This window comes from Rhamphochromis longiceps, linkage group LG18 (assembly GCF_057381845.1).
Source record: "Rhamphochromis longiceps isolate RC_006_pf linkage group LG18, R_longiceps_female_GT1.1, whole genome shotgun sequence".
Taxonomy (NCBI): domain Eukaryota; kingdom Metazoa; phylum Chordata; class Actinopteri; order Cichliformes; family Cichlidae; genus Rhamphochromis; species Rhamphochromis longiceps.
The window spans coordinates 859,754-881,267 of record NC_140574.1 but is presented as its reverse complement, the minus strand read 5'-3'; the positions used below and the strand labels follow the sequence as shown (position 1 = coordinate 881,267).

The 21,514-nt window shown below is 43.6% G+C and overlaps 2 protein-coding genes across 5 annotated transcripts in view; both read right to left on the bottom strand.

The window, feature by feature from the left end:
- Positions 1-193: 193 nt before the first annotated feature.
- On the bottom strand, positions 194-6,829 carry LOC146647323 (dnaJ homolog subfamily C member 5-like). 2 transcript variants are annotated; one of them, XM_085388997.1, is made up of 5 exons: positions 6,391-6,829; positions 2,719-2,839; positions 2,337-2,550; positions 2,083-2,257; positions 194-746 (listed from the first exon to the last, which is right to left on the bottom strand). In XM_085388997.1, the coding sequence occupies exons 2-5, from the start codon at positions 2,823-2,825 to the stop codon at positions 649-651; spliced, it is 594 nt and encodes a 197-aa protein (XP_085245123.1). In that variant the 5' UTR covers positions 2,826-2,839; positions 6,391-6,829; the 3' UTR covers positions 194-648. The 2 variants fall into 2 exon arrangements, with proteins under 2 accessions (XP_085245123.1, XP_085245124.1); XM_085388998.1 differs by lacking the exon at positions 6,391-6,829 and having other exon boundaries at positions 2,719-3,662.
- Positions 6,830-8,285: 1,456 nt separating this feature from the next.
- slc4a2a (solute carrier family 4 member 2a) overlaps positions 8,286-21,514 on the bottom strand; it is a 37,263-nt gene continuing 24,034 nt past the window's right edge. For all 3 annotated transcript variants that reach the window (XM_085388818.1, XM_085388816.1, XM_085388819.1), the window contains 14 exons: positions 18,539-18,686; positions 18,300-18,396; positions 17,844-18,028; positions 17,529-17,745; positions 17,072-17,275; positions 16,837-16,985; positions 16,129-16,323; positions 13,838-14,047; positions 12,789-12,878; positions 12,541-12,707; positions 9,724-9,977; positions 9,468-9,637; positions 8,764-8,937; positions 8,286-8,512 (listed from right to left, as the gene is read on the bottom strand). In XM_085388818.1, coding sequence (XP_085244944.1) covers positions 8,432-8,512; positions 8,764-8,937; positions 9,468-9,637; positions 9,724-9,977; positions 12,541-12,707; positions 12,789-12,878; positions 13,838-14,047; positions 16,129-16,323; positions 16,837-16,985; positions 17,072-17,275; positions 17,529-17,745; positions 17,844-18,028; positions 18,300-18,396; positions 18,539-18,686 — 2,341 coding nt within the window. In that variant the 3' untranslated portion in view covers positions 8,286-8,431. The remainder of the gene's footprint in view (positions 8,513-8,763; positions 8,938-9,467; positions 9,638-9,723; positions 9,978-12,540; positions 12,708-12,788; positions 12,879-13,837; positions 14,048-16,128; positions 16,324-16,836; positions 16,986-17,071; positions 17,276-17,528; positions 17,746-17,843; positions 18,029-18,299; positions 18,397-18,538; positions 18,687-21,514) is intronic.

Below are 21,514 nucleotides of genomic sequence, written 5' to 3'. Positions count from 1 at the left end.
TGTGCTGTTGGAGCCTTTTGCTTTTTAATGACATCACCAACAATATGGCTGCTGTGAGGTCACTGCACTAACAGAGCGTCCAAGAAGGCGGAGCAAGTGTTTGATGAGGGAAACTCGAGGAATCTGATTGAATGTTAATGATTAGCAGGGGTTTGAGTCTGTGTGATGCTAATATGGTGTCATGTCGGTGGTCCAAACAGTTTAAACCTTAAAAAAAAAAACTCATTCACAATCGGGACAAAAAGAGAGGGGCGGAGCTTCCAGGTGACTTGACCACAGGTGTGTCATCAGGTTTATTTGAGTTCACAGATGACAACAAATTAAAAGAAACAAACTTCAAACTGAAACATTATTTACATCATCATGTGACATCCGAAGCTCCACCTCTTCTTCCCAAAAACAACCAATCACAGCATTGCTTCAGCTACAATAATAACTGAACAGCAGGTGATGAAGATGGTCTCCTCACAGGACACTAAAACACAGAGACAGTTTGCACACAGGAGGACTTTGGTGGTTTCCTGTCCTTGGAGGAAGATAGAAACAGAAACTCAGAGTAAGCTTTAAACTGGAGGAGCTTTCCTGCTGCCGCGCTTCACGGTCGGGCTACAGCTTGCGGTCGTAGACGGAGTAATGCATTTCCCGTCTTCATGTGTAGGTGTCCCCGTACCTGCGGTGGCCATCGCCAATCAGCTGAGTTTTCTCGCTGGCATTCGTCGGCTGGTGGACTATCGGAGCCTCGATGTCTGCAGAAAAAACAGAAAGTCAACAAAAGTCAGCGAAGGTTCTCGGTCACGCAGGTTGTGGTGGTCTAAAGAGCTCGCACAGACTCGCACTTCCTTGTTCACGTTTCATCTGGGAAGCTTCTTCCGCTCTAAGAGCCATCAGTGGAGAGTGGTGGGTAGTTACAGTTTTTTACAGCCGCTAGGACACATTTCACAATACTTAGGTCACTTTTGCAAAACTCTTCACACAATCCTCCTAACTGACCGTCAGCTTGGCAAAGCAGTTCATTTCACATTCAAAATGCACTACAACTACCAAAACACTTCATTCAGGTCTCAAATAAACTCATTCTTCCAGAACACTAGCAAAGGTTGACAGCCGACAAACACACTTTGTCACCCACAAAACAATGACCTAAAAACACTAACAACATGTAGCATTACACAGTGTTTTCTTGTGTAAAACAAGGACACATCTCTGTTTATAATTTCAATATATGTTACTGGAATGAATCAGACATCATGCAGAATTCATTAATATTTGTTTATGTATTTTTATTTTTTTGCACTAAGTAATCCCAAAATACAAGAATTTGTATACACACCATCCACTGATACACATACAATAGTAATGCTAATCTACTCGGTCTCCTCCATTTGGCCACAGGTTCTCATCCACATCACATCTTATGTCATCTAGGGCAACACACCTAGGAAAGAATCTTCTGGCTGCCAGAATTGAAGGAGTTGAAAAATTGAAGGAGTAACACCTGTGTAGATGTTCATCTACAATGAGAATCAGCTGTGGCTGGTTAAACTGCATTTTTAGATTTAAAATATGTTTCAATAAAATATTGCTGTTGCATTTTGCTGTCTTTTTAAGTTTTGCATTGTGTTATTGTTTTGGCCATAAGTTTAACAGTTTTGAAAACAGTATGTAAGCACATGCAAAATGTCCTGTCCGTACAAAGATTTTTGGCAGTTGTTGTGTCTGAGTGAGAAGATAATTCATGAAATTTGAGAGATGTAGTCATTGAATGCATTTTGTGCCAAAACAATGATAACTGGTCCTCAGTTTAGCCCACATAGACTTCTGTTGTGCTCACTGTGTGAGGACTTTTGCAAAAGTGACCTAAGTATTGAGAAATGTGTCCTAGCGTCTGTAAAAAACTGTAAGCCCTATGGGAGGGTCCTAGACCTGCTGTTGATCCTTTGCCTAATCACACGAGCCCAGGTGTGTGTCCACAAACACAAACCTGTTCTCATTATATTTGTAATTACACTTCCTTCTATTTAAAGATGACTGACTGCACCTTCAAACATCAAAATAAAAGCTAAACACTTCCTGTCACCTCACCATTTTCGGGTTCGTTGCGGATCTCCTCCTCCAGGTCGTCGGGGGAGGCGTAGTCTGGCTCCGCCCCCTCTCCTGTGGGTGGCGGCTTCAGTTTGCCGCAGCAGCAGTTGCAGCAGCAGCAGAGACAGCAACAGCAGTAAAAGCCGGTGATGATCCCACAGAGCACGAACAGACCCTGAACACAAACACGCCGTCAGCTCACGCCTCCTCACACCACCTCTATTCACACAGCTAGAGTGGAAGCTCCGCCCCACCTTGGCCCACCAGGTGGACAGCATGAAGTATGTGTTGACGTTGTCCTCTCCAAACTGCTGGGCCACGTAGAGTCCCAGCGAGCCATATGAATCGTAGATGTTTCTCTTGGTGAGGTCACTCAGGACGGCGTGGGCGCTGTTCAGCTCCTTGAACTTCTCCGCCGCCTCCGGGTTGTCCGGGTTCTTATCGGGGTGGTACCGCAGCGCCAGCTTCCTGACATCACACGCAGGTGTTAGTATTCACGTGCTGAGGTCAGAGAGTCTAGCTCTGCCCTCTGATTTCATCAGCAGTGCCATTAGTGCGCAAGCTGAACGTCACGCTTGCATCTTAAATCGTGTGATCAAACGTGCAGGTGAGTGGGCGGAGCTGGTGTAGGCTCACCTGTACGACTTCTTGATGTCGTCATGGCTGCAGCCTTTCTCCAGCCCCACGATGTGATACAGAGACTCTCCAGAGGTGGACAGAGCGCGCTGCCTGCCGTCAGACATCCTAAAACCATCACCTGTCGCAGGTGAGCAAACCACAGTGTCACACACGCGGTCACAGGGAAAGATAAACGCCAGGAAACATGCTCCGTAGGGCAAAGGTCAGTGAAAACCTTTCAAATATTTTAGTGACAGCAGTGAAAGTTTATTAGTTCATGGATCAGAAGAGAAAACGTGAGGAAAAAGTGAGAATCGTTTTAACGTTTCCTGCGGGGTTAAAGGTCACTGTTTCCTGCTCGTTGTTCCTGTGGTTTTTTATTAAGCAGAAAAAAGTGTCTGACTTTTAACTGAAGAAGAAGAAAGTGAACAAATAAATAACATAAACGTGTCGTTACTGCTGCACTAAAAAACTCCAGAAACACACAAAACAATGTCGGCTATGTGCCGAACACGGAGTCGAATGAGATGAAATGACGAAATGAAACCAAACGTAGATGCAGCTCTATAAAAATCAGAAACAGAAAAATGTAATTTAAAAATAAAATGTTCGCCCAAAGAGAAACAGTAAAAATTCTACAGAAAGAAGAAAAGTGGTCACTTTATTAGTTCAGTGCACAAACCCAACCTCACCACTTCGGCTGCTACAATAGAAACATGTCTCCTTCACGTCAAAATAAAACCAAATAGAAACGCGTCTGCTTCATGTCAAAATAAAACCAAACAGAAACAGGTCTGCTTCACGTCAAAATAAAACCAAAATAGAAACATGTCTGCTTCACGTCAAAATGAAACCAAATAGAAACGCGTCTGCTTCATGTCAAAATAAAACCAAATAGAAACAGGTCTGCTTCACGTCAAAATAAAACCAAATAGAAACAGGTCTGCTTCACGTCAAAATAAAACCAAAATAGAAACATGTCTGCTTCACGTCAAAATGAAACCAAATAGAAACGCGGCTGCTTCACGTCAAAATAAAACCAAAATAGAAACATGTCTGCTTCACGTCAAAATGAAACCAAATAGAAACGCGGCTGCTTCACGTCAAAATAAAACCAAAATAGAAACATGTCTGCTTCAGGTCAAAATAGAAACACCTCTGCTTCAGGTCAAAATAAAACCAAATAAAAACTTGCCTGCTTCACGTCAAAATGAAACCAAATAGAAATGCGTCTGCTTCACGTCAAAATAAAAACAAATAGAAACATGTCTGCTTCACGTCAAAATAAAACCAAAATAGAAACATGTCTGCTTCAGGTCTAAATAGAAACACCTCTGCTTCAGGTCAAAATAAAACCAAATAAAAACTTGTCTGCTTCACGTCAAAATAAAAACAAATAGAAACATGCCTGCTTCAGGTCAAAATGAAACCAAATAGAAACGCGTCTGCTTCACGTCAAAATAAAAACAAATAGAAACGCGTCTGCTTCACGTCAAAATAAAACCAAATAGAAACAGGTCTGCTTCACATCAAAATAAAAACAAATAGAAACATGTCTGCTTCACGTCATAATAAAACCAAAATAGAAACATGTCTGCTTCAGGTCAAAATAGAAACACCTCTGCTTCAGGTCAAAATAAAACCAAATAAAAACTTGTCTGCTTCACGTCAAAATAGAAATGCGTCTGCTTCAGGTCAAAATAAAACCAAATAGAAACACATCTGCTTCAGGTCAAAATAGAAACACGTCTGCTTCAGATCAAATTAAAACCAAATAAAAACTTGTCTGCTTCACATCAAAATAAAATGCGTCTGCTTCAGGTCAAAATGAAACCAAATAGAAACGCGTCTGCTTCAGGTCAAAATAAAACCAAATAGAAACGCGTCTGCTTCACGTCAAAATAAAACCAAATAGAAACGCGTCTGCTTCATGTCAAAATAAAACCAAATAGAAACGCGTCTGCTTCATGTCAAAATAAAACCAAATAGAAACGCGTCTGCTTCACGTCAAAATAAAACCAAATAGAAACGCGTCTGCTTCACGTCAAAATAAAACCAAATAGAAACGCGTCTGCTTCATGTCAAAATAAAACCAAATAGAAACGCGTCTGCTTCATGTCAAAATAAAACCAAATAGAAACGCGTCTGCTTCACGTCAAAATAAAACCAAATAGAAACAGGTCTGCTTCACGTCAAAATAAAACCAAATAGAAACAGGTCTGCTTCACGTCAAAATAAAACCAAATAGAAACATGTCTGCTTCACGTCAAAATAAAACCAAAATAGAAACATGTCTGCTTCAGGTCAAAATAGAAACACCTCTGCTTCAGGTCAAAATAAAACCAAATAAAAACTTGCCTGCTTCACATCAAAATGAAACCAAATAGAAATGCGTCTGCTTCACGTCAAAATAAAAACAAATAGAAATGCGTCTGCTTCATGTCAAAATAAAACCAAATAGAAACGCGTCTGCTTCACGTCAAAATAAAACCAAATAGAAACAGGTCTGCTTCACGTCAAAATAAAACCAAATAGAAACAGGTCTGCTTCACGTCAAAATAAAAACAAATAGAAACATGTCTGCTTCACGTCAAAATAAAACCAAAATAGAAACATGTCTGCTTCAGGTCTAAATAGAAACACCTCTGCTTCAGGTCAAAATAAAACCAAATAAAAACTTGTCTGCTTCACGTCAAAATGAAACCAAATAGAAATGCGTCTGCTTCACGTCAAAATAAAAACAAATAGAAACATGCCTGCTTCACGTCAAAATGAAACCAAATAGAAACGCGTCTGCTTCACGTCAAAATAAAAACAAATAGAAACGCGTCTGCTTCACGTCAAAATAAAACCAAATAGAAACAGGTCTGCTTCACATCAAAATAAAAACAAATAGAAACATGTCTGCTTCATGTCATAATAAAACCAAAATAGAAACATGTCTGCTTCAGGTCAAAATAGAAACACCTCTGCTTCAGGTCAAAATAAAACCAAATAAAAACTTGTCTGCTTCACGTCAAAATAGAAATGCGTCTGCTTCAGGTCAAAATAAAACCAAATAGAAACACATCTGCTTCAGGTCAAAATAGAAACACGTCTGCTTCAGATCAAATTAAAACCAAATAAAAACTTGTCTGCTTCACATCAAAATAAAATGCGTCTGCTTCAGGTCAAAATGAAACCAAATAGAAACGCGTCTGCTTCAGGTCAAAATAAAACCAAATAGAAACGCGTCTGCTTCACGTCAAAATAAAACCAAATAGAAACGCGTCTGCTTCATGTCAAAATAAAACCAAATAGAAACGCGTCTGCTTCATGTCAAAATAAAACCAAATAGAAACGCGTCTGCTTCATGTCAAAATAAAACCAAATAGAAACGCGTCTGCTTCATGTCAAAATAAAACCAAATAGAAACGCGTCTGCTTCAGGTCAAAATAAAACCAAATAGAAACACGTTTGAGTTTCAGGCCATCGGCGCGAACATTTCCACAGACGGTTCGAATGCCTCGACCTGCCACGACGTGCCTGTTATTACATCAGCAGGCCAGAACCACTTGATGTGAGCCCCTCACAGATATGAGGTTTTCATGGGACACTGGTGACCCTGTACCTGATGATGTCACACAGGTGGGTAGCGGCAGGATCGACATATACAGAAGGAAAAGAGTGAGAGAGCTAAAGAGCCATTACCTGCCTGCCGAAGCCTTGCAGCGTCCCGACCCAGTTGCTACCTGCTCAGGTGTTCCTACTTCGACCTGCAGCTCGAAGCTTCTACCTGCTCAGGTGTGCCTGCTGACAGCCTCCATCAAACATTCAGCAGCGGCTCGGATCGGGTGACTGCGAGCCTCCACGCCTGCTCGGGTTTCTCCGACACGCTCTGACGGATTCATTGTGACATGGAGGGAGAGATGTTACCATGGCGACCAGGTGAGTCAGGAGGGGACGGGGCAGGTGCTGTAAGTGGATACAAAGGCTGACTTCTTTTTGCTGGAGCTCCAGCTGTGTGAGATGCACCTGGTAGAGGAACACCTGACACACCTGGTTCCAGAAAATGGCGCCAACACAAACTCTTCACTTTAGCTTTGAGCTAATGTGACCTGTACAGGTGTGCCCTACCTGCCACCCTGTGACAGCCGTGACAAGTCTGAATAAAAGAGAAACCTTTGACCTTTGACCTCTGATCTCTGATCTCTCAACGTCTGCTTTAAATCATTAGGCCGTCAGACTGAAACAGCCTTCGTTCCTTCGTTAAATCAAAGTGCCTTCTCCTTTCCACAATTAACAAAGTGCTTACCATGAACAACACTCGGACCCACAGTGGGCCCTGTCCTGTGGGGTCCCAGTAAAAAGTGGTACTGGATAACGTTTTCTTTCTTTCACACGGTTTAGGGATGAAAACCACCTGCGAGCCAAAATGCATGACTCTGCAGACTGAACTAGAACTCAGGAAACAGCTTTGATGATGAAACGTCACTGCAGAAAAACTCGGGTAAAGCAGCAGGGAGAAAAAAGTCATCCTGAATTCAGGAACCACACAGGTACCACATGACAAAGGACACTCACACAGTGTACACACATCAGGTAACCAGCGAGACAGAAGGACTATCAAAATAAAAGAACTAGCACAGATACTACTGCACACTGGTATATGTGTTTATCTTCTGTCCCTCAGACAGACCCCGGGGGCGACTGGCGTCCTCCTATCCATGTTCTATGGAGAGCATCCTGTGCTGCTGCTTCCGTGTGATTTTCCAGCTGAGACTGACCCGAGGATCCTCGGGTGGTCTTTACCCGCTCTCGACAAATCGCACCGCTCTCGCCGTCTCAGAAAAGCAGTAAATATCAAAGACTCGTCACAGCGCGTTCATAATCTGTTCACACTGCAGCTGTGAGGCAAACGATACAGGAGCATCAGAGCAGAGACAGCAGTTTCTACCCTGGAGCTGATCAGCCGATGGCATCCTGTGTAATACTGTTTATGTGCAATATAGCTTCTTTCTTATGTTGAATGACTGTGTTCAAGCTCATTTTTTATATTATTCTCGTAATTTAAACTTTTAACGACTTTTTGACCGCAGTGTAACAGTGAGCAGGTCAGTGTGAGCATGACAACAATGGTGAACTCCATCACTGATGCATGCTCCAACATCCAGGTAAGGAAACTTACTGAGGTAGCAACTCTGTCCGAATTCTCCGGATCACCAGGGGTACAGCTGGCAGACAACACAACCAAGCCGTACTTCATCAGCCCGGCTGTCGGTGCACAGCTCAACACAAACCATTCTGCCAGCAAAGACACCCACAAATATCTCTGGACCGAGCTGACCTTTGAATAAGGATTCTAAGCTAGCTACCATATGGCTTTAGCTAGCAAGTGAAAAACTGAATCAGTGTGAGATTTAAATACAGTGCAGAATGATATCAGCAGAACCCCACAGCGCCTCTACCGTGCCTAGTGACAACCCACCCCCGTTTACCTAAATCATACATCTGTGCTCGCTGCATCTCAGTGTGACGTTCACCTGAAGCTGCTCAGGTAAGGTAATGGAAATCATGCCGCGTACAATAAAAGACACACAGACTGGTTTGGAGGATAATACTCGTGTTTACTGACAGAGAACTGTTAGTGCAAGCTTTACAACAGGAAGACGCTCTGCGAACAGAAACCCAGGCGTACGAAACTTGAAACGCTACAGTGGGGCGGAGCCACCAATCACCACGCAGTTCCCGCTCACACAGGCATCTGCAGCTGGGAGTACTCGTCCTGCCCCTCCTTCTCCTCCAGAGTGGGCTCCACGTCATCAGCGTCTAGCTGCAGGAGCAGAGGTCAAAGGTCAGGACGATGGCGCAAATGTTTTAATAGCGCTAAAAGCTTTAAGTTTGGAGCAGAAATGGTTAACGACGTCACACCGCCTCTGCAGGTGAGTGCTACCTGTGTTGTTAACAACCAATAAAAGTATTTTTATCATCAGCCTGAAATCTGATTGGCTGCTGAGAGAATTCTGGTTGAAGATGTGCCGTTCATGTGTAGGTTGGGTTCAGCGATCAGATCGTGTGACTCACGCTCTGCAGCTCTCGGCGGGAGAAGAGGCGGGGCAGCAGCAGCATCCTCACGGGGATGGTCAGCAGCAGCATGAAGGGGAAGGCCAGCGCTGCCGCTGTCGCCATGACGACCCACAGCAGAGCCAGACATGTCAGCTGGACGAGAGTGAAAAGGTGCATCCTCAAAGTCCGCACCTGTGAGACAGCAGAGGACAGGTGAGAAGCTGGGACGGCGGTTCAGACCGATAGCGCCGACGTCGGAGGCTGAAGCTTGACCTGGAAGCTCACCTGAAGGATTCGTCTGTGACAGCGGGGGGAACGTCCAGGTTTCTATATCCTGTTGTGTTTGCCTCATAAAGCTGAGTACACACCCACTCTGATCACCTACAGTATAATACTGACCGCTCTCGCTGTTGTTTGCTCGTTCCAACAGTCGGAGGTCAAACCTGTGGCTCAGCTGAGAATTATCAGACTATCTGGATTTGTTTGGCACAGTTTATAGATGTGAAATTATTTTGTACCTTTATTAATCGAGTATGACTGTCTGCACAAAGCTGGTTACAGTTTGGATATTTTCGTCTGTCTGTACATAATCTGTTCATAACTACTGGGCGACCGCTCAACGCAGTGAGCTAAACCGGCACCCGTGAGCAGACACGCCGGCAATACCTGCATCAGCATGCAGTTTTCCCTGCAGTGTCTGTGAGCCACAGGGAATGACTGACCTTGCGGACGTAGTTGTGGTTGGGGTGGTATTTTGGGGGCATCAGCAGCAAGATGAGTCGCTCAGTGAGCTGGATCCCATTCAGGGACATCACACCCATGTAGAGGAAGATCCCGAACAGGACTGCCAGCGGGATCTGACGCAGAACTTCGCCGATGACGATGGACAGACCTGACAGAGCAGACAGCAGGTCAGACGTCGCAGCAGCACACTGCGAGCAGCAGAAGCGGCACTGATACGCTCTACGGTAGTCGTACCTACTAGAAACGCCACCAAGAAGCCCGTCACCCTCTGCTCCTTCACCTCCTGGATGCGAGGCTTGTCTCCAGGGGCAACGGCTTTACTCATGACGGTCAGGGCATTGGTGTGAGTCACAGACCGAACTGTGGCGGCCGACAGCCAGGGCAGGCCGAACAGAGCCGAGACTCCGCCCACCACCACGATGATTAAAAGATCCACGTGAAAACCGGTTCCCTTCACCAGCATCCTCTCCTTCTTACTCACGATCAACCTGCAGGATAGCGCAGGAAAATGAAGGTCAGGGAAGGAAAACGGAGCAACCTCAAAGACTCAAAGACGAGGCTCAGAGTCAAGTAAGAATAGAAAAGAATAGAAAAGAGAGCCTTTACTTAGGACCAAGAGTCAAATAAGAATAGAAAAGAATAGAAAAGAGAGCCTTTACTTAGGACCAAGAGTCAAATAAGAATAGAAAAGAATAGAAAAGAGAGCCTTTACTTGGGACCAAGAGTCAAGTTACAATAGAAAAGAATAGAAAAGAGAGCCTTTACTTAGGACCAAGAGTCAAATAAGAATAGAAAAGAATAGAAAAGAGAGACTTTACTTAGGACCAAGAGTCAAATAAGAATAGAAAAGAATAGAAAAGAGAGCCTTTACTTGGGACCAAGAGTCAAATAAGAATAGAAAAGAATAGAAAAGAGAGCCTTTACTTAGGACCAAGAGTCAAATAAGAATAGAAAAGAATAGAAAAGAGAGCCTTTACTTAGGACCAAGAGTCAAATAAGAATAGAAAAGAATAGAAAAGAGAGCCTTTACTTAGGACCAAGAGTCAAATAAGAATAGAAAATAATAGAAAAGAGAGCCTTTACTTGGGACCAAGAGTCAAGTTACAATAGAAAAGAATAGAAAAGAGAGCCTTTACTTAGGACCAAGAGTCAAATACGAATAGAAAAGAATAGAAAAGAGAGACTTTACTTAGGACCAAGAGTCAAATAAGAATAGAAAAGAATAGAAAAGAGAGCCTTTACTTAGGACCAAGAGTCAAATAAGAATAGAAAAGAATAGAAAAGAGAGCCTTTACTTAGGACCAAGAGTCAAGTTACAATAGAAAAGAATAGAAAAGAGAGACTTTACTTAGGACCAAGAGTCAAATACGAATAGAAAAGAATAGAAAAGAGAGACTTTACTTAGGACCAAGAGTCAAATAAGAATAGAAAAGAATAGAAAAGAGAGCCTTTACTTAGGACCAAGAGTCAAATAAGAATAGAAAAGAATAGAAAAGAGAGCCTTTACTTAGGACCAAGAGTCAAATAAGAATAGAAAAGAATAGAAAAGAGAGCCTTTACTTAGGACCAAGAGTCAAATAAGAATAGAAATGAATAGAAAAGAGAGCCTTTACTTAGGACCAAGAGTCAAATAAGAATAGAAAAGAATAGAAAAGAGAGCCTTTACTTAGGACCAAGAGTCAAATACGAATAGAAAAGAATAGAAAAGAGAGACTTTACTTAGGACCAAGAGTCAAATAAGAATAGAAAATAATAGAAAAGAGAGCCTTTACTTAGGACCAAGAGTCAAATACGAATAGAAAAGAATAGAAAAGAGAGACTTTACTTAGGACCAAGAGTCAAATAAGAATAGAAAATAATAGAAAAGAGAGCCTTTACTTAGGACCAAGAGTCAAATAAGAATAGAAAAGAATAGAAAAGAGAGCCTTTACTTAGGACCAAGAGTCAAGTTACAATAGAAAAGAATAGAAAAGAGAGACTTTACTTAGGACCAAGAGTCAAATAAGAATAGAAAAGAATAGAAAAGAGAGACTTTACTTAGGACCAAGAGTCAAATAAGAATAGAAAAGAATAGAAAAGAGAGCCTTTACTTAGGACCAAGAGTCAAGTTACAATAGAAAAGAATAGAAAAGAGAGACTTTACTTAGGACCAAGAGTCAAATAAGAATAGAAAAGAATAGAAAAGAGAGACTTTACTTAGGACCAAGAGTCAAATAAGAATAGAAAAGAATAGAAAAGAGAGCCTTTACTTAGGACCAAGAGTCAAATAAGAATAGAAAAGAATAGAAAAGAGAGCCTTTACTTAGGACCAAGAGTCAAATAAGAATAGAAAAAAATAGAAAAGAGAGACTTTACTTAGGACCAAGAGTCAAATAAGAATAGAAAATAATAGAAAAGAGAGCCTTTACTTGGGACCAAGAGTCAAGTTACAATAGAAAAGAATAGAAAAGAGAGCCTTTACTTAGGACCAAGAGTCAAATAAGAATAGAAAATAATAGAAAAGAGAGACTTTACTTAGGACCAAGAGTCAAATAAGAATAGAAAATAATAGAAAAGAGAGCCTTTACTTGGGACCAAGAGTCAAGTTACAATAGAAAAGAATAGAAAAGAGAGCCTTTACTTAGGACCAAGAGTCAAATAAGAATAGAAATGAATAGAAAAGAGAGCCTTTACTTAGGACCAAGAGTCAAATAAGAATAGAAAAGAATAGAAAAGAGAGCCTTTACTTAGGACCAAGAGTCAAATAAGAATAGAAAAGAATAGAAAAGAGAGCCTTTACTTAGGACCAAGAGTCAGTCAAAATGAACGTCCACCCAAGCTTCTGTCGCCCACCTTAAAGCTGAGAAATACAGTAAAAACCAGGACAGGCTACTTCTCATCGCTAGCGTTTCACTGCCGTCCTTTATCATTTGAAGTTCAATGACACTGTCTGTCAGTGCTTGACACTTTATCGGTGGACCCCCATAAAAGTTAGTCAAGATTAAGAATTAACTCCCACGTAAAGTTTCTAATAAAGCCCAAGTGGTGTGTCTAAAATCTGAAATCATCTACGCTGTTATCTGGGACTCCATGAAGATGAGAATGAAGACGAGTATAGCTGGCAGGATGCTGGCGCCCATCATCCAGGCTGGAAACTGCCCATCCGACCCCAGAAGGGAAATCACCCAGCCTCGCTTCTCTGGGCTGGACACCGAGAATCCGCTGGGCACGTTCAGTTTCTGCGAGCAAAGGATGACGGCAGTTATTTAAAGCCCAGTACAAGGTTCCTTTTTTGAGGCTTAAAATGTGCTCTCCCCCACCTGAGTATAGGTGTCCTGCACACTGTAGTCCACCAGCACCATGATGAGGATGGCAATGGGGACCCCAAAGTCTCCGATGATCCTACGGAGCTGAAACACGCAAAACATCATGTGAGAGCTCAGTAGGTACCAGGAAGGAAACATCCAGATGTAGAACCAATGGGGCAAGTGTGGGTGCATCTGAGCTCATTCAGAACACCTGGATAGGAAGTGAAGCTGAGACACCGGTGGAGGTCTTTGGTGCGTTGTTTTGGGTGTACATCGATGGTATCTGACACTGTGATGGTCTATAACAGCTTAACATGTGTACACCTGTATTTACAGGTAACTGTGCTCATAAACACCAGAGCCTATTAGTTAAAGAAGGTGGGTCGTGTGCACGCAGTGACCCAGGAGCTCTTTTCAACCTTTTACTTACTTTACAAAATGTTTTTCTTTACATTTATACTGTCAGCTAAGCCACTCCGAGCCTTAATACAGCACAGAAGGGCTGAATTGTGGGACATTGAGTTTTTACATCCCCAAAGCTGGATTTGATCCCAGCAGACATACAGTGGAGAACGTGAGTGTTATGTGTGAACGCATAATGACAATGAAGGACTCTTCTTTGTGGATACCTTAACTATTTACACCTCAGCTTATCTAAACTGTATACTGAGCTGAACTTGCATACCTGCACTCTTGCAAACATGTGCTGTGTTTGTATGAATCGTTGCAGTTACAGTATCTTCCATCATTCTGTCCAATCAGTATATCTCAGGCTGTAAGGATGAATACACCTGGGCAAGCAGCCAGTCTGTCACAGACTTATGCTCACCTTACCACCTGCAGCCAGTTTAGAGTAATCACTTATCACACTGGTTGTGGAGAGAAACCAGCACATTGAGAAACTGGAGAAAGGACCCCCGAACTATGATCCCAGAGTGCTAACCAGCACACCACCGAGCTGCTCCGTGTGTACTTTCAATCTTTTAGATCTTAGCCTGCAGAACCTCGTATGTACTGTAATGTGTATATACCTGTATGTACCTGTGTTTGTGTGTACTGACCCTTCCAGGGAAGAAGGAGCTGTTCTTGAACTTGCGAAGGTAGAAGGCGATGAAATACGTTCCTGCCATGAGGACCAATGACAGCAGAGCAGTGTTCGGTTCTCCAACAACTTTCCCAGGATTCCCGGAGGCCATAGTGTAGTTGCAGTGAGATGGAGATTCAGTGTTGTTTCCATGGTAACAGTTATGGAGTGGATGCTCCTGAAAGATCTGAGAAAGACCACCAAAGAAGACATTGGCTAAAGTGTCTGTAACTACTTGATGGGCAGCAGGAAGCACTGAGTCTGTCTTGACCTCACAAGACGGAGTCTCCCATCTTCCACCCCTCACACCCAAACTGTTGAGATTGAAATGAACTGATCAGTGTTAGCTCCTGAAGTGCCTGAGCTGTTTCAGACTCTGTTTCCCTCTGCCAAGTGTGTTGAGTATCTACAATGGTGTGAAAAAAGTGACACCTCCCCCACCCACCCCCCGTAGTGATTTCTTTATTAAATAGGTCCTGCTTGACAAAGTTGAGTTGACCAAAAGATCCTCAAAGGCCAGACATCATGCTGTGATCCAAGGAAATTCAGGAACAAATGAGAAACACAGTAGATGTCTCAGTTGGGAAAAGGTTATAAAGCCATTTCTAAAGCTGTGAGACTTCAGTGAACCACAGTGAGAGCCATTATCCACAAATGGCAAAGACAAGAACAGCGAGCCTTCCCAGCAGTGGCCGGCTGACCATCCAAGAGGTCACAAAAGACCCCATAAGAACATCCAGAGAACCACAGGCCTCACTGGCTTCAGTTAAGGTCAGAGTTCATGACTCCATCATAAGAAATAGACTGGGCAGAAATGGCATCCATGGCAGAAAACCACTGCCGAGCAAAAAGAACGTAAAGGCTGATCTCAGTTTCCCAGCAAACATTGTGAAGATGCCCAGAACTTATGGGGAAATACTCTGGACTGACGAGAGTTGAACTTTTTGAGTCCCGTTACATCTGATTTAAAAGTAACACAGCATTTCAGAAAGGGAACATCATACCAACAGTAAACTGGGTGGTTGAAGTGCAATGTCTGGGGCTGTTTTGCTACCTCAGGAACAGGAAGTAAATGGAACCATGAACATCCTGAAGGAGAATGTCCGGCCATCTGTTGGTGACCTCAAGATGAACCACACTTGGGTTCTGCAGAAGGACAATGATCCAAAACACACCAGCAAGTCCACCTGTGAATGGCTTAAGAAAAACAAAATGAAGACTTTGGAGTCCTGACTAAATCACGACCTCAATAAGGTGCTACCCTCCAGTGTTGACGGAATTACAACCATTTTGGCCATAAAACACTCATTGTCAGTTATCACAAATGATGATGGCAGTTGTTGCTGCTGAGGCTGGCCCAACCAGTTATTAGGTTTAGGGGCAATCACCTTTTCACACATGGCCATATAGGCTCCCCTTAATCACCATTCATTTAGAAACTGCATTTTGTGTTTACTTGTCTTTGTCTAATATTTAAATTTGTTTGATGATCTGTTTCGGAGACCAAACAACCAAGAACATACAGGCGCAGGTATAATCTTCAAAAGATGGGCTTTATTATATCCCAAAAAAGACAAAGTTACCCCCAAAATTCAAAATATTGGAACCAACTAAGAACTAAGTCGGCCCATGAACTCGACTAAACAGAATTCTACTAAAAAATAATCTCGTAAGCCAACAAACTGACCTGCCCAAATAAGAGACAGCTCTATTAATATAGCAGCTGAATGAACCATTTTAAACATCAGAGGTGAAAATGACAAAGCTAAACTTAACAGGAAGAAACTCTATCCCCCCTGTGTGGTCACAACTAATGGTTAAGTCCAGTTTGTTGGCCTCTGCACTTAAACCAGCTCCACCCTCAGCCTCCTCTGTTACTCAAAGCAGGAAGGACCGGAGCAGCAGCCAGCTTTCTCAGAAAGACAGAAAGTGATTATTACAACATATACCCATAGTACCATGACAAACAATACAAAGTAAATTTGTTACCAAAATTGAACACTTGTGTGACAAACATTTAGAAAAACAGGGAATCGGGACGGGGGCCATGCTGGATGGATCGTGTGGACCGATCACAGTACATCTACATGACTCAAAGGTCCTTTTGTACTAAGCAAGTATCAACTCTATCTTCTGCTGAGCTACCTAAAGAAAAATGGAGAACTATGAAGAAGATTCTGCCTTCGTTTCAGTCCTCATTTTCATATCCTTTGAAAGAATATCTAAATGAAAGAATCTACGAATTACCTGAAAAACTTCTGAACTTACCTTGATCAGCTTGGCGAAGGTCTCATAGATAAAAATGAGAGAGATCAGGAAGGAGAAGATCTCCTGTGTGAAGCGTGAAACAAAGCGAACGAGTATGCTTCCCTCGAAGGCCACGGTAAGGACAACGATGAGCACCAGCCAGAGACCGATCCATGCCCGACCCGTCAGATACTCGATCCCATTAACTTTACAAAACTACACAGGAACAAAGAGGAGACAGGTTTCAGGAGACAGTCTGAAATACTTTGGTCTGATGTTGCTACAGTGGACAAAAAGACTGTTATCATAGATTAGACTGGAATGAGTTAATGACTGTCCCCATCTCAGCTCAGCCAATGTCAAGATGCTGGAAAACTGAACAACTCTCAGTAATGATGCACAAGCTTCTGCTGAGTTCTTTCACTTTTGTCAAATTTCTACAAAATTAAAATGTAGATCTAAATTAGGTTCTGTACATATAGGCACTGTCCACTGCAGAATTTGAAAGGCTGTTTGCAAACAGGAGATCACCGGATGTAAGTAAAAGCTTTTTTTTCAAGCTGATGTGTTCAAGGTCATTTTGATCGTTTGCATAACTGAGGAGGAAAAGACAATTTCAAGAAAGCTTTGAGTCAAAAAGAAGTAAATCTACAAAACCTTGAGTTTAAAACGTTTCATTTAAATACAGGTTATATGCTGATGTGTCGACTTTGTGTCAGGCAATCTCACAGTGTAGAAGGCCTCTTCGAATACAAGCAGCGGTCCGGAGAAGCCAATCACCAGCAGCGGCTGAGCTCCCAGCACACTGAACACAATGCCCTGCAACGCAGTGGCCACTATCAGCTCCGACACACCGATCAGACCCTCCGTTTTCTCACCTGCAGGGATGAAGATCACAGATCCTCATATGGATCAAAGGTAAGGCGGCCTTTCTTCAGCCAAGCCTCGCCAGGTTCAGACTTACCAAGCAGTCCACCAAAGGTGATGGCAGGTGACAGTGCAGCAAAGTAGATAAAGATAATGGCAGCCATACACTGAGGGTTTAGAGCATCTCGGATGTCGCTGAAATACTGAGGATAGCGCCGCATAACGTCTTTGATGAGGCCTCCAAACAGACGACCTGACCTCCTCAACGGCTCATCACCAGGTTTGGAGGGAACAAGAGAATCTGCAGGAGAAGAGCAAGATTCTTTAACATTTTTGCACTGACATTAAAGCTTTTAGGAAACATGAATATTTTAATATTTAGGGAATAATAAACATTTACCATAAAAGCAGGCAACATGCAAATTTAATGCTCCAGGAAAACGGCTGATTCAGGCAAAACTCCCATCAAAAACCTGTTCTTTCAGCTCTTTTTCAGCTTTTATTACTCAGCTCTAACCTGCTCCTGAAACTGGACTCAGGCAGCTGGGGCTCACCTTCGTCCTGCTGAATGCTGGTCTGTTTCTCCTGAAGTTTGCTGCTCTGCTCCTCCCTCTTTCTGAGCATTTCTCGTTGGAAGTGAGCCACTGAGTGGAGCAACTCGTCACCGCTGACCTCAGAGGGTGGGAGGACGATGCTGCTGTCCAGAAAGCGGTTGATGGCTGTCAGCAGGTCTTGACGGTCGTCTGCCTGGTACGCCGCCTCATGGAAGTTCTAAAAGAACAAAAAAGATTGGACCTCATGATAATAGATGATGCTGATTAATATCTGGTGCCATCAGGAAGTATCTTACACAGTCTGCTGGCACTCACCTTGTCAGACATGAGTGTTGAGATAGAGCGTCCAATCTGATGGTAGTCAATGTTGGCAGTGGGCGGGCCCAGCAGGAGGAAGAGGAACCTAACTGGCACAGGAACCTCCAAGACAGATTCCAGCAGAACTGCCTCCTGCAGTCGCACAAACGCCATGGATGGCTGGTCCAGGAAACCCACACTGCCTGCAGACACATGAGAGTGATGCACTGAACCCAGCGAACATGCTCCTCCACACGGCAACACATGACCAAGAAGGTTATGCATGTCCATGTTCAGTCCTGTGAAAAAGGTTTTGGTACTAGGGAAGTGTAAGTCTTTGATTTTCATCTTTCTCCTTGTGCTACCCAACTAGTCTTTAAAGATACAAGGAGATACAAGAAGCCATGCAGCAAACCCTCCCTGAGTTTTCTTTGTTGCTAGTGTTTGCACCGGTGTGATCGGTGTGATGCATACCTACGAGGACCACAGTGGCCTCAGCTCGCTCTGGGATCTTCTCCATTAGCTTTACCTCATGCTTGGATCTGGAGTGACAGAGCTGTGGGACTTCTCTCTGGACAAGCACAAAGTGAAGTCAGTGCCATACCAACAGGCTGACCTTCATGTCCAGCACATACATCTGACACCAGGCACTCTGAGGTGGAGGCTTCAGCTGTCTGATTGCACAGCATCTCCACCTAAAGTTCAGTTTTTACCTTGTTCTTCTCTCCATCAGCCTCCTTGTGATTGGTCAGGTTGATGCAGGGATCAGATTTTCCATTCTGTCTGTCGATAAGGTTGGCCATGTTTGCTGCAGAGATGTTCCTGCTGAATAAGCTGTGATCTTTCTCATCGCTGGGGTGACTGAGGAAAGAAGAAGAAATGTGCTCAGGAAAAGGCTGGATGGATGGATGGATGGATGGATGGATGGATGGCTGATGGATGGGTGGGTGGGTGGATGTTTGGATGGATGGATGGTTGGTTGTTTGGATGGATGCATGGATCGGTGGGTGGGTGGATGGATGGATGTTTGGATGTTTGGATGGATGGATGCATGTTTGGATGAATGGATGGATGGATGGGTGGATGGTCGGTGGTTTGGATGGACGGTGGATGGATGGATGGATGGTTGGTTGGTTGTTTGGATGGATGGATGGATGGATGGATGGATGGATGGATGGATGGATGGATGGATGGATGGATGTCGTCCTCATCACTAATGGGGACGACAAGGAGTACAGAGGACTGACTCAAGACTTTGTGGACTGGTGCCAGCTGAACTACCTCCAGATCAACGCCAGTAAAACCAAGGAGCTGGTGATAGACTTCCACAGGCACAAGCATTCTCCACTGCAACCACTGAACATCCAGGGTATGGACATTGAGGCTGTGGACAGCTACAGGTACCTTGGTGTTCATCTGAACAACAGACTGGACTGGACTCATAACTCAGACGCCCTCTACAGGAAAGGGCAGAGCAGGCTGTACCTGCTGCGGAGACTCAGGTCGTTTGGGGTGGAGGGCCCACTCCTGAAGACCTTCTATGACTCTGTGGTGGCTTCTGCTATCTTTTATGGTGTGGTCTGCTGGGGCGGCAGCATCTCTGCTGGGGACAGGAAGAGACTGAACAGGGTGATCCGAAGGGCCAGCTCTGTTCTAGGATGCCCTCTGGACCCAGTGGAGGTGGTGAGTGACAGGAGAACGGCGGCTAAGCTGTCATCCCTGTTGGACAACATCTCCCACCCCATGCAGCAGACTGTGACAGCACTGAGCAGCTCCTTCAGTGGGAGACTGCGGCACCCACGGTGTGGGACGGAGAGATTTCGCAGGTCTTTCCTCCCCACTGCTGTCAGACTCCACAACAAAGACTTTAACTGAACAAACACACACATCCACACATGTGCAATAACACTAAGTGCAATAATCTTTTCTGGCATCGTTGTATTTTTACTCAGTTGTATATAGCATTCGTATTCTATTTTTATCTTATTGTACAGTGGGGCAAAAAAGTATTTAGTCAGCCACCGATTGTGCAAGTTCCCCCACTTAAAATGATGACAGAGGTCAGTAATTTGCACCAGAGGTACACTTCAACTGTGAGAGACAGAATGTGAAAAAAAAATCCATGAATCCCCATGGTAGGATTTGTAAAGAATTTATTCGTAAATCAGGGTGGAAAATAAGTATTTGGTCACCTCAAACAAGGAAAATCTCTGGCTCTCACAGACCTGTAACGTCTTCTGTAAGAAGCTTTTCTGTCCCCCACTCGTTACCTGTATGAATGGCACCTGTTTGAACTCATCACCTGTATAAAAGACACCTGTCCACAGCCTCAAACAGTCAGACTCCAAACTCCGCCATGGCCAAGACCAAAGAGCTTTCGAAGGACACCAGGAAAAGTATTGTAGACCTGCACCAGACTGGGAAGAGTGAATCTACAATAGGCAAGCAGCTTGGTGTGAAAAAATCAACTGTGGGAGCAATCATCAGAAAATGGAAGACATACAAGACCACTGATAATCTCCCTTGATCTGGGGCTCCACGCAAGATCTCATCCCGTGGGGTCAAAATGATCATGAGAACGGTGAGCAAAGATCCCAGAACCACACGGGGGGACCTGGTGAATGACCTGCAGAGAGCTGGGACCAAAGTAACAAAGGTCACCATCAGTAACACACTACAACGGCAGGGAATCAAATCCCGCAGTGCCAGACGTGTTCCGCTGCTGAAGCCAGTGCATGTCCAGGCCCGTCTGAAGTTTGCCAGAGAGCACATGGATGATACAGCAGAGGATTGGGAGAATGTCATGTGGTCAGATGAAACCAAAGTAGAACGTTTTGGTATAAACTCAACTCGTCGTGTTTGGAGGAAGAAGAATACTGAGTTGCATCCCAAGAACACCATACCTACTGTGAAGCATGGGGGTGGAAACATCATGCTATGGGGCTGTTTTTCTGCCAAGGGGACAGGACGACTGATCCGTGTTAAGGACAGAATGAATGGGGCCATGTATCGTGAGATTTTGAGCCAAAACCTCCTTCCATCAGTGAGAACTTTGAAGATGAAACGAGGCTGGGTCTTCCAACATGACAATGATCCAAAACACACCGCCCGGGCAACAAAGGAGTGGCTCCGTAAGAAGCATTTGAAAGTCCTGGAGTGGCCTAGCCAGTCTCCAGACCTCAACCCCATAGAAAATCTGTGGCGGGAGTTGAAAGTCCGTGTTGCTCGGCGACAGCCCCAAAACATCACTGCTCTCGAGAAGATCTGCATGGAGGAATGGGCCAAAATACCAGCTACTGTGTGTGCAAACCTGGTAAAGACCTATAGTAAACGTTTGACCTCTGTTATTGCCAACAAAGTTTATGTTACAAAGTATTGAGTTGCATTTTTGTTATTGACCAAATACTTATTTTCCACCCTGATTTACGAATAAATTCTTTACAAATCCTACCATGTGGATTCATGGATTTTTTTTTCACATTCTGTCTCTCACAGTTGAAGTGTACCTCTGGTGCAAATTACTGACCTCTGTCATCATTTTAGGTGGGGGAACTTGCACAATCGGTGGCTGACTAAATACTTTTTTGCCCCACTGTATATTTTTATTCTATTTTATTCTACTGTATATAGTATATTATTTTATTCTATTCTGTACAGCTGTGTACTGTATTTATTCTTATTGTATTCTA

What these genes read in the sequence shown, in the direction of transcription:
- LOC146647323 (XM_085388997.1), bottom strand. Translation starts at nt 2,825, where the DNA reads ATGTCTGACGGCAGGCAGCGCGCTCTGTCCACCTCTGGAGAGTCTCTG. An exon ending in TGTCCACCTGGTGGGCCAAG is followed by an intron (nt 2,258 to 2,336) that starts GTGGGGCGGAGC and finishes GTTTGTGTTCAG; the next exon opens with GGTCTGTTCGTGCTCTGTGG. An exon ending in CCGCAACGAACCCGAAAATG is followed by an intron (nt 747 to 2,082) that starts GTGAGGTGACAG and finishes TTTTTTCTGCAG; the next exon opens with ACATCGAGGCTCCGATAGTC.